A 15753-nucleotide genomic window follows, 5' to 3' on the forward strand; every position below is an offset into this window, starting at 1 on the left:
TTTATATCACAAACAACATTAGGTAAGAGATTTTAAATTTGAGAATGATGAATTAAATATGATAATAATTTTAAAATACCACGACGAAATAAAATATCCACGCTTTAGGAAATTTTTTTCTCGAAGATTCTTAAAAAGATCAAAGACATGCTCGAGGTGGTAAAGACTGATGCTTCAACGTGAAAAACAATAGAAAACTTACGTGATAGTAGCGGTCCTATTCAATGAATTGCCATCGTGATTATTTTTCTCTGAAGGATGTTTGCTGGAACTAATCGTTTCGGTTTTGTTATCCCCGTGGTTGCCGTCTGTCGATATTACCCGTGCAGTAGGCTTCGATTTTGATTTATTATTAACCGGTGGGTATTCCTATATCGACGGAAGATCACTACATTAAGTACATCGTCATCTAACAAGAGTTTCAAATGGTACATTTACATATTTACAATTTTGTACAGCATTTAAATGGTAATCATAAATATTTATATATCGTGATAAATCATGCGTGCAACCAAATTGTGCCTTGAATCGTTGAATCTTCATTTACATGTTTATTATGCTCAATATGAGAAGCACATATTTATTATATATTATATGTACAATTATTTGCAACATTTTAGATTTGTTATTTTGCAAGCTGAAGGTGAACCTTGCGTGTTATTTTACAAATCAAAATTTCGTTTGAACGTCGTTAGACGTGATATTTAAATAACAAATTATTTTTCGATACACAAAATGAGTTGAAGAAACGAAAATGAATTGCAGTTGTGTGTGTGTGGAATGAATCAATATTAAATGTATTATTCGTTCGTGTTTGCTATTATCAGTTTTTCAGAACTTGCTTCTCTTCACGGGTGCTCGGTTGTTGCTATATATCATGCGATAACAAACGTGACAATATATATATTCGTTAATACAATGAACGTGGACGTAATTTGCGCTTATGGACGTGACAGTTTTACCATGTGGCGAATTTACTGTGCGGATGATTTCTGGTTGCAAGCATGTTTGATTTACGCTCAGCTTTGACTCTGTTTGTAACTATAAACAATTACGTATCAAAGGATAATGATACACGATGCTAGTAGTCATGTTTGCGAGCGTATGGCGAATGTGGAGCGAATTTGAGATCTAAATTCGAGATTTCGGAATTTCAATATTAATTTCAAATCGCGTGTGATAAATGCACAGCGAATTTGAGATCTAAATTCGAGATTTTAAAATTTCAAATTAATTTCAATATTAATTTCAAATGGCGTATGGTAAATGTAGAGCTAATTTGAGATCTAAATTCGAGATTTCAAAATTTCAATATTAATTTCAAATGGCGTACGGCAAATATGGAGCGAATTTAGGATCTAAATTTGAGATTTCAAAATTTCAAATTAATTTCAAATTAATTTCAAATGGCGTATGGCAAATGTGGAGCGAATTTAGGATCTAAATTTGGGACTTAAAATTTCAAAAGAATTTCAATTAGACCAATTTCTTCTACTTATCGCTGTTGTTACAAATGACGTTATTTTATAAAAAAATTACACAGTGCAGAGAATATCGTTATGCGGTGATAAACGTTTCAAGCGAGTATTTTAGAAATTTTTCCACAATGTTTTACATAATGCATTTTTCACATTCTTCTACGCTTCCATATAAGCAACCAGTTTGTTGGTCTTACTCATTCGCGTTCGCCTGCATAATCGACACACGTTCAATTCGCGTCATCGGCATGTATTATAAATAGATAAAGAGATTTCAAACGGCCTTCGATGATATTACACTCCTAGGTCTTTACAGGCATTCAAATGTCCACATTAAACACCGCGAAGTACGAAAAGTTTCAACATAAAGAGCACCGTTGTAGCTCGAACAGTCGAAAACATTACTATTTGTCAAATTTCTCGAATGAAGCGAAAAAAAAAGTCACACGAAATTACACACCCAGTCACTTCCTCGTTTCCAATTAAATTCATCACCGGCAAACATTTGTCAAGCCTCTGATGGCTTCTACTCGAAAAATCACTATTCTTCGTGAATTCCTTCTTCTCGAACGAAGCGAAAGAAAAAAACTCGTCCTATTTATCAACATCTCTAACTGGAACCTTTCATCAAACGTTCTAATCACTTCTCCCCGCTTCTAATCAAAATTCATCACCGGTACAATTCGAAACTCTCCGCACCGATCTAAGATTTGTCAAGCCCTAATGCTTTCCAGCGAGTCACGTACTACCAAAGAGAGAACAAGAATGCAACCAACGAACAACTGGCGGACAGTTTTTCCTGGGAAACAATCCAGCGAAACCAGCTCGATCTCGTCGCAAATTCGCTCCAGCATCGAACGGTGAAGAGACATGCTCGGCGTGTGTTTGTCCCCGCGATATAGATCTGCGATTACGTGCAAGAACAAGCGCATAGCGGGTTACGGTTAATTCAGTTAAGTTAGGCGATGCCAGAAGCTGAAAAAGGAAATCCATCCTCGATGACCTCGTCGTGTTTGCCCGTTACAACACAATTTCGTCGCTCTGCGACGATAAAAAAGGCTTGATTTTCTGTTTCTTTTTTCTCTGCGTGCATACGCGTGTTTCTGCGTGCGTGTGTGTGTGTGTGTGTGTGTGTGTGTTGCATGGATAAACGTGTTGTTCGTTTACCATGTAAGCGGGAACAGATAGGCGGTATTTTGTTGGTGTAAAACATAACAAAACTTTACATGCACATCCTCGCCGACCGGGCGCTGATTGATGAGCGTGATGGAGCCAGCCGGAAGTGCCTCCTTCGACTTCGACCCTTTGGTGATGTCACGGAACTCCTCTGTGTAGTCCTGCATAATAGCAACGCCCAAAAAAAAAAAGAAAAAAACAATCACATGCATGCATTCCAAGGGAAAACATTGTTCGATCGGACACAGGGGAGTGTAACTATTTCTGTTTGATTTTGCGTTTTCTTTATTTTTTTTTTTTTTTTTTTTTTTGATGTCCCGAAAGGAGGACATCGATGAAATATGGTCTGCCTGCTAAAGAAATAATTGTAACGCCTAGAAATTGGGGTTGCACCAATCTGGAAATCACATGTTTTTCGGGCTACTTTGAGGAAAACGTGACATTTTTAAGCTAAATTTTTATCATTTTTCCCTTTCACATATCCCAAACGATACATGTGAATTTCAGATTTGTGCGATTTCGTTTCTCAGGTGTTATCATTTCTTTTTTGCAGAGCAGTGTATTTCTGAGGTGTACACTCAACGAGAAACAGGTCGTTGTTGCATAGATCGTTCTGCCAACGAGTGTAACCCTTGAAGACGCGTTTTGACCGGCGCACAGTGCAGTATTTTACTTAAAAGCTGGTTAATATTCAAATTTTTGCGCTTAATTGAAAAACGAAAAAGTATTTTTCTTTTTTCTGATAATGCTATTAAAATGAAGTATCGTAACGGCCATTTTCGTACAACGTCAGAATTCAGGCAGAAGAAGGCCATATAAAAAGGATTTTCGATTATTCCTTTTTCTTACTCTGTTGGTATCAAAATGTAATCGTAATTTTTTTAATTTTCTGCGAGTGGCATTATGTAAAAATTATTGTAAAATTACTGGTAAATCCTTTTTACCTTGTTCTCCTTGCGTAATTCTCAAATTGAGAGTTTCAATATGAAAATTTCGCGATAAAATAAATCGCGAAGGTACATAAATCGGTTTATTTTTGAAGTTTTTATTCTCTGTGAGTTTTCGTGTAAAACTGATCATTTCTAAGTGCATTTGGCCGCGCGGCAAATTGGTCGAATAATTTTGACCAAATTTTTCATAAAAATTCTGCACTGTGCGGTGTACAGTGTGTAATGATAATTAAAAGAATCGCTGACGTGATTCTGTGCCTTGCAATTCATTGATGATTAGTATAAGCTATCAGGAATATGTGTATCGTTGATTAAAAGGCTTGGAATCGTTTGATAAGTTATCGACGGTCCTTAATGGTTCTTTTTTATTAGGTGAAAAAATATATTTCTCGTTTAATTTCTCGAGCAAAGTAAGAAGTGAAAAAAGATGAAGATGTGAAACAATTCAATGTTGCAGCTGGCTCTCCGTTATTACAGCGCAACTGATTTCAGTTTAGTTTACCATTCTCTTTGAATTTTCCTTTCTCCTGGCGCAGAACGTGTTAAGAACTTTATCACTGAACGAGGAAGAGAAATTTGGGGACCGAAATGGAAAATTATTGGTTTAGGGGAATTTCTGAACTGATGCAATGAAAATTCTAGTAACAAAAAAATACTATTTGCAATAAGATACTCTTTTACAGCTATTATTGGATACGTCTTTATGTTCTTTTTTTTTTTTTTTGGTTTCACATTTTCTGAGATAATTTCGTTACATTGGTTACAGGTTGATAAGCAATTTCAATTTAGGGATTAGACAAAAATTTTAAGTTGCGAAGAAATTTGTAAATCGCAGAATTATAAGAATTTGCGAAAATTTGGCAAGCGAGTAAAAATATCGCAAATAACAATTACTGAAAACATTTACAGGGTTAAAGACGTTGGTTAAGAAGGTATATTCGATCGTTTCTTCTGTTATGAAAAATATAATATAAATTAATAATGTTAATTTAGAAAAATGTATCCAGTAATTAAGCAAAAATCTTAACACGTTAAGCGCCAAGGCTGTTTTGTCTTCCTTTCCGTTTATGCTGGCGGCCGAGGATCTGTGTAAGGTTGCGATAAGACTGCATGTGTTTTAATAATACTCGTTAAAATTGTTTTTTGGTAACAAGTAATATTTAGGTACATTCTTTTATGATCTCCAAATTATTTAAAATTTATTAATAGACGCGGCTCGAACGAAAAGTATACTATTAGTTACCGGTGACTGACGCGGTCCGAACGGAAAGTATAGTGTCAGTCACCGGCGACTGACACGGCGCTTAACGTGTTAAGTATCGCTTCGGATTTTTATAAGGAGCTACGCAAACTTTTAGCAGAGTCGTTTTATACGAAAAATGGCAGAGTATTCAGACAGATGGAATATAACTAACGGTCAATATCAATGCAGTTATAAATATAAAAAAAAAGAAGGAAAGAACAAGAATAATGTTCAATTCACTCTATGGCTATGTTTTCTAACATCGGATCTCCAATCATGAGCAAGGGTTTGCATGCGATAAAAAGAACGATTGCAAGACGCATACATATAATCTTCGTTATCTTACCTCGAACTGCGGCCAATTCATCGCCATATTTACACCGTGATTATTCGACCACCATTTCAGATCCTTTTCGTGATCCGCGTTATTAATCGTATGGTAGAACTCCTCGTATATTTGTGGAAGTCTACAAACAGAGGCAAATATAAATGTAAAATTATTCTTTGGGCTATAATTCTACGGAGTTCTATTATTCTATGGCACGTACTAAAGATTATTGCAAGCAAATAGACATATTTTTATAAAATTAACCAACTATTTTTCCTGCTGCAAAAAAAATTCTACGTTCAGTCAAGAAACTCATATTTCATTGAATTACCATTTCGTTAATTTTCAATATTTTGCAAAATCCTTCGCTTAAAATACACCCAGTTTTCAATTAATCGGTCTCGTTGTTAAAGAAAGTGATAGAAAAGATCTTGAAGAGTGCTATGACGGTACGAGAAAATTTTTATACGTAATTTAAACGGCGAAGAAAAATTTTTGTGATGGAAAAAATGGAAGGAAGTTTTCCGTTTGATTTAAAATTTTAGAGTCATACTATTATGCACGTTTAAATATGTAAATTAAACATTCGTATAAAAAAGCAGGTGATTTTGAAAAGAAACAGAAAGAATGGCGTTTATAAAAAAAAGTTTTCTTCCAATCTTATTCACCCTTTGAAACCATTTAAATCACCTATTAAAATGTTCTCCTATCACCATAACTAGAGAAGATATTTAAGCGATCCAGTATACCGATTATTGATAACATCTCTGATAACAAACTGAACAATAAGTAGTTCTCGTGAAACTGAAAGAACAGAAAAATTCGTCTCTCATCTAATTCACCCTTTGAAACCATTTAACCATTGCCAATAAAAATTTTCTCCTACCACCGTAGCTATACACAGAGAAGATAATTAGGCGGTCTGTTTCACGTGGGCCACCCTGTATATATCAGTTAACAGCGAGGCGAACGAACTCGTTGTACCATCGTCCTAATAATATGTACGAAAGAAAGGATATAATTACATCGGATCCTGAGATATATTGAGGCATTTGTGAATGCCAAAGAGAACTTCCTTGAAGAATTGAAGCCGCTGCGCCTCCATCTCTTGACACTTCTCGAACACCTGAGTCATGTCCTCCATATATTTCGGGTTGTACTGATTAATTTCTTGCAACGCCGCCTCGTATTTCTCTTTCGCCTTTTGTACCTCTTCTTTCGTCTTCTGCACCCTGTCCTGCATCTTCTTCACCTGTCGATTAAATAGAGGTACCGTCCTATGAGCATTCGCCGTGCAATTTCAACGCACTCTCACACCGGCTACGTTGAAGGTAAAGATCTTGGTGCAAACCAGACACGTAAGATTGATAAAATGAGTAGAGAGAAACGAAACAGCGACGAGTATTCGTAATTTGCGTATCGAAACGAATTCCATACCGGTGTATCGTACGCGTTACAATATTTACGTAGGTTTACCCGTTTCAGTATTTGCGTATCGAAACGTGTTCTGAATTAATTGCATCGTTTACGAGGAGAATTCCAATTCTTTACCCTCAAGCTTTACCTAGCGTATAATTGTGACGGCGAAAGAATTCCTTTTGAAAAAGTAAGCGTGATCTCTATGTGCGTAACGATTAGACAACTGGTGCTAAGATCTACGTGTGTACGACATTTAACCCTTTCGCTGTTTAGTCCGTACCGTTAGGATAGTGACACCGATAGAATTAGTCATTATCCTGACGCATCAGGAGGGTCCTTTGACCGTTCAAAGCTCGAACGGCTTACTCATAAAGGTGCAACTTCAGGAAAAGCGAAGGGATAAAGGACAGCGTCCCCACACATTTTAAGCAATACAGTAAATTCTCCACAAGTGTCAGTCCGCAAGGAACCTAAACCTGACACTTGTAGAATCAGGGACTACGTTTTCGAGCCTCGCGTCCGCCTTTGTAGTTTGCCGAACGTAGACAAGGACAGCGAATAAAGATAAGGATGAAACGTGAGTCGAGGCAACCAAGCGATTTAAATACCAACTTTTTTAATTTTACGTTTTTTTTATCCCGAAATTTTTCTTAACATATTGATGAGATTTTTCTGATGAAAATGGCATCAAACACGACATAATTTGAACAACATTTACTTATTAACGCGTTCACTGTCACGCCAGACATTACTCGGACTAATTATTAGAATATCTTTAGGAATAACAGTGAAACACAGGTCAAATATGTTTCTATTTTCGTATTTTTATCATAAATAGAAGCAATACTAATTATAAAAAAAGTCGAACATTTTTTGACCGCTTTTTGTTATTTTAGTGAACAGAGAAAGGGTTAAATATATAAAATCATTCCTTTGTTGTTAACGCGGTACGTTGTGTATTTTTGTCAGCTGTATTGTGCGTGATAAGTAAGATTTGAAAATAGAATCGTGCAAATATCGTAGTACGCGTAAGTAGTATAGTAGAATTATAAGAGACCCTTTGAAAAGATTTTTTTCAAGGAGGAAAAACGTTGATTAGAGAAACGTGATTTAGATTGACGATGGTTTCGTTGAAATTTGCATAAAGTAATCGGACGTTATTAATTGTAAGCGCGAAATATGGAATTTAAATTTCGATTTTCTTACCGTTCAACCTACACTTTCGTTTGATCCCACGGTTAATATGCAATGTGTATTATAATTAGGGCTCCTACTGCTCTACGGATATCCCAATTTTAACCCTTTGCGCTCCGAATAGTCCAATTATTCTGCGCTCATTTGGCCACTGTCGGGCAGTACCGTGTAGTTCGCCTTTATTTCAATACTTCAGCGTAATGTTAGTTATAAAATACTAAGTTTCAGTATAATATTAATGCATAAAAAAAAGGTTCATTATCGTTTATAATTTAGAATTTATCGAGTCTGACTCGACATGGGACCGCAAAGGGTTAAGTATTCGAGTACTCAGACAGCTGTGCAACTGAAATCTTTTTTTCTTTTTTGCAATCTTTATTCATATCTGGTATTCGACACGGTCAATTTAATTGTTCTGCATTTTATCAATACCATTCGTTCCGATATTTTCATAATTGGTGAAAAAAGGAAAAGTAGAATTTGTGTGAAATGTGTGACTGTATGGAACCACGCAGAATGCCCTTGAATTTTCGCTCCTTTTCAACAAAGTTGCTATTATTTAAGCCTTAATAAAGTTACAACACTATTCGCTGGAACGCTATCTCGTCTCATGCACAGTAATGACTAGCGATATTGTTATTTCTCTTACCTCATAGCACTCCTCGAGGGCATTCTTCGTGGTTCTTTACAGTACGCGTATGTAGATAATATAATATGTGTACGTGTTCGTGTTGTGTAACATTTGCATGTACAACTGTGTAAGTGAAAGAAATCGTTAAATCTACGTAAGCAAGGTAAAAAGTATTTAGGAGCGAACGTTCCTATTTAGGAAGCAATATTTTGCATTACATAAAACAGTGAATATCAACGATCCTTATAATTAGCTTTTAGGAGAAGAAAAAAAAAAGAACAAAATGGTGTAGTAAATTAACCTGTAGTTTCTTGAAATTACAAATCTATCTACGGTTAAAGAAATTAACTAGCCAAGCGATTAAGGCGATACTAGTTCATAAGAATTCAGAATTTATGCACAAAGAGAGAGAGAGAGAGAGAAAGAGGAAATTCTGTACTGAAACATATCAAGATACTGCAATTTACTTATAAGCAGAGATAACGAGCAATCATCGAGCGGTATAAAGTCAGTTTCAGGATTCGATATGGAAGAACTGATTGCATCGCAATCCATTTAACCCTTTCGCTGCGGCAGATTTTAGCACGTGACGCATATGTGGCTGACGGTAGATGTTCAATTGCGGGCCGCAAGACAAATTTATTTTAAAATTTCAAAGAAATTTTCAATTAAAATTTTGTCAATATATCGTTTCAGAAAATTAAGGTAGGACTAAGTACGTGAAGAAGAAGAATCAAGGCTTAGATTTACCCCTTAACCTATGACAACGCGTCAGACTCGTGGTAGAGATTCTGGTGAAGATGTGAGAAAAATAGTTATATCGGTAAGAAAAATTCGTTGCAACCCTAACTTTCGTTGGAATTTATAAGACTAAGGATTGCTAAATATAATTAACCTGTGACAGATTAGTTTTTGTTACCTGATACAGTACTGAAACAGTAAATGGCTGACGCTTGGATGCGTAGTCAGAAAAGAAATCATAGGTTAAGGGGTTATGGTGAAAGTGAGCCAAAAAGCACCGACAGTCCAGCGCGAGAAAATATTCAAAGCGCCTATAGGCGTCAAGGTCGCAGTGCGAGAATATTCTCGATGCGCCTATACGCGCCTAACAGCAGTGAAAGGGTTCGAGGTATAATTTTCAATTTTCTCGTTGAACAAGTGTTACAGAGTTTCTGTACGAAAGCTTTTCAACAATGTGTCGATTTTTCAGTCGTTATCTACAGTCGATAACTAATGTACAAGCATGTAAGTATCGATTAACAACTAATCAAAGATGCTCGATTATTAAACGTTGGAATTTAGTGAAAGTTGTTCTAAATAACGCGGGAAAACTTCGATTTTGAATTATCGTTTCCGCTTTTAACGATTTTCATCAAATCAAGATCAATTTTACCGAATCGCTCGAGAAATAAGGATAATTGGAGTATTCCGTTGAAAAGCTCGATGCTTGCGTGACAAAGTTATCCACGTAGGAAAGTATAAGCATGAGACAACAGAGAGTTTGCTTACCAGCAGTGCTTTCTGTAATGAAAAAAACGAGAGAACGTTAATCGATATGCATGCCGCATGCAGTATTATTATACATACAAGCTGAACGTCTCCTATTTTAGATTTCCTAAAGGCTTTGCGTATTCTGAGGCCCCATGCATCACATCCACAAACTGTCATCTAAAAACGTCGTTAGCCTTCTTTCAGAAGATCGCCTCTCCGTACGGCGATTAATCGTCTTTCGAACACCGAGACGTGCAACAATAATTTTCTCGTAACGTTTATGTCTACTATAACAATATTTCAAAACAGGTTTCGAAATCTTAAAAGTAATGCAATCAAACGTGTAAAAATTTATTTTATACATTAACAGATTGTTATCGTTCCTTTTTTAATAAATATATATATGTGTAAATATACATATACATATGTCACTGGAGAGAAGTTTTTTTTTCTTTTTTTTTTTGAAAGAAGTAACGTTCGAATTAAAATATTTTAGTAATTTTCACGTGGTTTGGAGTAATTTCTCTTCTGTTCCTTTTCTCGTAAGAAAATTCCTCGACACTGATGTTTGCAATTATTTAACGGACAAAATAAAGAACTATTCGTGCAAGACATTCACGAATATCTGGAAGCGTTTCGTGACAGTAGTAGAGATATCGATAATACGACGAAGACACAAGACAATAAGACATGCAGATTTTTCGATAAAGATAACACGAGATAATTTTAACATACGTTTTCAGAGCCTCGGGCCATCTGAAAATAATACTTGCTAAAGAACAACAGTATCTACATTACGTTGAGCCGCGAATGCGTGATTTAGATGCACATTAATTATATTAGTAACACACGCACATGTGTACACACAGTGTTATCGTGTGTGCTTTTTATTAAGAGTATATTGTTCGCTCCGAAAATAATTTCATTTCTTTTTTCATTCACGAATTTCTGACAAATCTGCGAATCGTTTTACACAGAACGAGTATTCAAAGTGAATCAGCCTTGAAATTTTTATTTCTCTCAAAGGGTACACTGCTGAAAATAGTTAGAAAATTACATTTCAACGAAAAGTAGTTATCAGTTGCAATCGATAAAGTGAAAAAATTCGTTTTCCGTTTGAAACTGTACGATGCCCGACTCGCGACACGAAACTGCTTAAGCGCGAACGCGAATTGGTATCGTTGCGCTCCCGACAAATTAATCCCGGAAGGGCAAAATTCTAATCGGCGAAACTGCTTAAGCGTGAACGCGAATTGGTATTGTTGTGCTCCCGACAAATTAATCCCGGAAGGGCAAAATTCTAATCGTTGGTGTGGCGATGGTGAAATGACGTTGCTCTTGGTCAGAATGTTTTTGAACTCATCTATTTTGTGGTAGTGCGTTTGAATATATTAGCTCGGTGTATATCGCGATTGGTTGGAAGTCGAAGGTGGTGGAAAGAAGGAATCGAAGAATGCGGATATGTGATTGGATATTAGGAAACTAGTGGAAGGAGAACGTGAGAGTGAAGGTGGTTTGCAAAAGTTGAAATAATTTGGGGAAAACCCGCAAAAGGGGAAAGGGATAGGAAACATGACCAGGATGCGACTTGAACTGTTTTATGGTAGGGAAGGAATTTGTTTGGGGCTAGGAAGACGGCTGGAAAGGACTGTTTATTAGTTTATGATGTGTTACTGGCCGGTGGGCTTCGCGACCGGACAGAAACGTTGTTCTGACACTGTTCGTAAATTAGGAAGAACACAACGACGAGAAGAATTATTTAGTCTTTTGTAAAGTTCTGTTTATTAGACTAATTTAATAATTGTCGAAGTTCAACTTTAAAGTTGCGCCTTAATATTACTATAATACTATTTTGCATGCATAGAATTGTACACGTGAAATCTGCAAAACCGAAGTTTTTCAAATTTTATATCACGAGTAATGTACTTTATCACAGCAAATAGTAAAACGTTTGTTTTGAGATCTAAGAACAGCCGATATCTCTATTAGCTCGACTTCTATTTTATCTTGTCTCTGTTATCCAGTGCACCCGCGATATCCAGGCATATCGAAGACAGCGTGAGAAACTTTAATCGAGAAAACACTCTTTGCCCCGGTTTTAAGATGCAGACTATTCAGACTATGTGTATTATAACAACTTTCTGCTTACGTACAAAAATAATTCCGAGGCGTAAAATAATATCGTAAATTTTCCGATAATTTGTATGAAAAAACTTGTGGAGATAAGAAATGTAGCTTTCTTGTCTTTTGACCTTAAAATCTCATTGAAATAAAATGTATTTTAGTAAAAAAAGAATTAAATACGAAAAGTTTCATGATTTTTAGCTTCTTCTAAGTCTGAAATATCGGAAAGATTTCAATTAACCTAGCATTTAATCTTTTATTACGCTGTATTACCTAAATATTCCATTATCGAAGCTTTATTTCGTTTGTTTGTCATTGCGTTATTGCGTACTATCGTTGGCACCGAGTAATTTATATTTGCAACGATTATCGTGTCCTACTTCTCGTGGCAGAATAAGAAATTTCTGATTAACTTTAACTGTTTCTTTCATAAACAGATAACAGTCCAGCTGTAAAGAGCTAATAACCAATTAGGTTGGTGCAAATGAAATGTCGTTTCATCGGCTCGATACCGTACATTAAAATTTGTCCCAGCGTAAATTTTTGTAAACAGTAGTCAAGAAGAAGGAATTTGCTGTAGTGCACGTGTATTGAATAGCAGACTATTATCTGACGTGATGAATAATCGGGACATTCTCGCAATTTTTTCCTGTAAGTTTAAATTCGGAAAAACTGCGATAAAAATTGGTGAAAATATAAATTTAGCATTTGAAGAAGCTTGTGTAAATGTTAAGACACTTCAACGATGGTGTGCCAAATTCAAGATCGGTGACGTTTTATTGGAAAATGAGCCGAGGGGAGGTCAAATTTAAGAAAAATTATTGAAAACAATCCACAGTGAATAATGTGACATTTTCCCCATCAGACTACTATTTCTTTAAACACCTGAACAATTTTTTAACAAATAAATCATTCCGAAACGAAGAAACTCTAAAAGCAGCGTTCAAGGATTATTCGAATTGAAAACTAATTTTCATAAATTTGGAATAATGAAACTAGTTAATCGTTGGGAAATTATGAAATGCGTTATTTCTCGAAGAAACACAATGTATCTAAAGTTCTACCTAACCTAACCTAAAATTTCAATTTTGTCCAAATCTCTAATTAACGAATATACACTACCGGCCAAAAGTTTGGAATCACCTCCCACTTTTCATCAATATCAAATCTGCTGCTAATTTTTTATAGATCTGAAGTTTATCTCAATTCTGCATTTATCAATTTATCTCATATCGATTGATTCGAACGATAAAAAATTCTCAAAGTCGCTGACTTTCTTCTGGAAAATTTTTGTGTCAATTGCAATGCTCGGTGATTCCAAACTTTTGACCGGTAGTGTAAATATGGACGCGACACGTTTAGTAATCTTCTCTCTTTTCAGCAGTGTAAGTATAGAGGAGTCTTGAACCACGCGTTGAAATCACTCGATTCGAGGCGGTTGCCTGGAAAGAGTTTGTGCCTTTCGAAAGCGAGCACGACGACAATCGCTGTGATTCGAAATAGTTAACGTAATAATTGCGCTAATCGTCGATAACGTATGAGCAAGAATGACGTAACTGTTCATTACTGTAATCGGCATAGACTATCGTTTTACCTGGTCAGGGGAAAGCGAACTGTCGGCCGATGCGTTCCTCTCCATATTCGCCGCGGTCCGCTCGGTTTTACAGCTGTTGTGATACTCTGACTTCGCTTTTTCCACTTTCTGCAAAAGCTTCGCCCATGGCTTCTGTGCCTTCTTGAACGCGTCCTCCTGTTCTTTGCGCTCCTTCAGAGTCATCATCGACTGTAACCGAACCGTATCCAAGAGTGCAGCAACGCATTAGCGACAATTATCAAAATCTACGTGGAAAACGAAGTGCTTGTAATTAGGGAGACGAGTTTTCAAATATGAAAATTGTCGATTTTGAAATAATTCTCGAAACAATGTTTCACGTGTGCTTTTTCTTTACGCGATACCATCCGCGTCGGAGAGGTTGAAACCCGCTTAATTTTGACAAATTTATCTTTCCCAATACCCTGACAACTATTTTCTCGTACGAATGTTACTCTGTTTTATGAAAATTAATTTGAAAGCAATACAAGTTATAAAATCATTGTAATTCTGGATTACTAAGCGTTAGAAGGTTCGTGATTAATTATTTCAGTTCCAACTGTAGCGAGAATTAATAAATAATCGAATTCTAAAAAAGAAAACGAACGCGATCGACCATTTCAATTTTAACGGTAAGAAAAATTTCTATGCAAAAAGCAAAGGTGGCACAGCTAAAATAATAAATAATCGAATTGTAAAAAAGAAAATCCGTGATTAAGTGTTTCAACTGTAACAAGAATTTCTGTGCAAAACGGTGGGGATAACACAGCTGTAATAATAAATAATCGAATTTGAAAGAAAGGAACACCGACTTTCATCTCGAGATGGTGAAGAAGATCCATTAAAACACATGCACGTACCTTATGATAGGTATCTTTCTGCCACGTTTTCACCTGCTGAATGATGTCGTTACAGAGATTCTCTTTGACCCTGAGGTGAAGATCACACAGCCTGTCCGATTCGACGAGAACGCCTTTCCACGCAGCCTCGGTGGTCCCATATTCCGGTCCTTTCTCAATCTTGTCGTTCCAATTCTTCGACCAATTTTTCAACGCTTTCGCGTAACTCTTCTCGATCTCCGCCCTTTCTTGGACTAGAGCTATTAAGCTGTCGCAGAGCTTGTGCCCGTCCTCGATCCTCTTGGTTGTCCGTTTGTAGTTACCCGGCTCCCAGAAGGAGTCCGAGGTTGCTATCAGCATGTTGTCGTCGCTGTGATGTGACATCCTAGCCTAAGTCGAGAAATTCCTTTCACCTGGAATCAGAAAAGTCAACCAGGTTAGTTAAATATGAAATTATTTCCAAACGAATAATTGCAATTAGAGTTATAGGAATAAATTCGGGTTATAAAGAGCAATATGTTTGTTTTTTTTTTTTTTTTTTTTTGAGAATAATTTTATGTTTCAACAGCATTTTCAGGATTTTAAAAATTTTCAATATTTTATTTCCGTCAACGTCGTTAAATTTTTTTTCTACTTTTTGAGAATAATTTTATTTCTGGATTTTAACTTATGTTACGCAATTCAAGATCAGACGAATTGGGAAACATCGAACTGTGTCTAAAATATGGAAAACTACGATTAATCAAAATTAATAATTTATTAACTTCACAATTAATTGAAATGTTGACTTGGTGAACTTAGAGTAATCGTATACAAGTAAGACTTCAATGTTTTCAAGTTCAATTTTTCAGCGTACCTATGCTTCGAGACGTGCAAATATTAAAAGACTCCAATGGAGATAGAAAATTTCGATAATTTTCAAATGCCTCGAACACTCAATTTTGGAACAACTTTAGTTCACATATAGACACCCTTTCGTAACAATTTATCTAACAATCCATTAAAGCCTTATATTACTCTACATCCAATAAAATAAACTTCTTTCCCCTCGTCACACCGATAACAAGCATAACTGCGATTGCAAATCTAGGGCGAACAGTTAATTAGATTATGCATCGACGATCCTCCCCCGATTCGACATCCAATTCCCTAGTAAGCTGTTACAAATCTACGTCTAAATACCGTACTCCGCTGATACTTCTCCCGATTACAAGGTGATAGCAAAACGAGGATTACACGTATGACAAATGGCAGCCGGCTATTTCGAAATTCTCTTTCAATCGTGCAGC

At 36.1% G+C, this 15753-nt stretch overlaps 1 protein-coding gene across 5 annotated transcripts in view; it reads right to left on the minus strand.

Moving 5' to 3' along the window:
- LOC108570354 (protein kinase C and casein kinase substrate in neurons protein 1) overlaps positions 1-15753 on the minus strand; it is a 43005-nt gene that overhangs the window by 1003 nt on the left and 26249 nt on the right. Inside the window, exons 2-10 of one of the 5 annotated variants that reach the window (XM_017932202.1) lie at positions 14486-14877; positions 13629-13817; positions 10646-10666; positions 10007-10087; positions 9929-9940; positions 6201-6427; positions 5194-5314; positions 2705-2815; positions 203-369 (exon numbers count right to left, since the gene is read on the minus strand). In XM_017932202.1, the coding sequence (XP_017787691.1) occupies positions 203-369; positions 2705-2815; positions 5194-5314; positions 6201-6427; positions 9929-9940; positions 10007-10087; positions 10646-10666; positions 13629-13817; positions 14486-14848 (1292 nt within the window). In that variant the 5' untranslated portion in view covers positions 14849-14877. The remainder of the gene's footprint in view (positions 1-202; positions 370-2704; positions 2816-5193; positions 5315-6200; positions 6428-9928; positions 9941-10006; positions 10088-10645; positions 10667-13628; positions 13818-14485; positions 14878-15753) is intronic. The other 4 variants (XM_017932204.1, XM_017932203.1, XM_017932205.1 and 1 more) reach the window with 4 other exon arrangements.

This window comes from Habropoda laboriosa, unplaced genomic scaffold, assembly GCF_001263275.1.
Source record: "Habropoda laboriosa isolate 0110345459 unplaced genomic scaffold, ASM126327v1 scaffold70, whole genome shotgun sequence".
Taxonomy (NCBI): Eukaryota; Metazoa; Arthropoda; class Insecta; order Hymenoptera; family Apidae; genus Habropoda; species Habropoda laboriosa.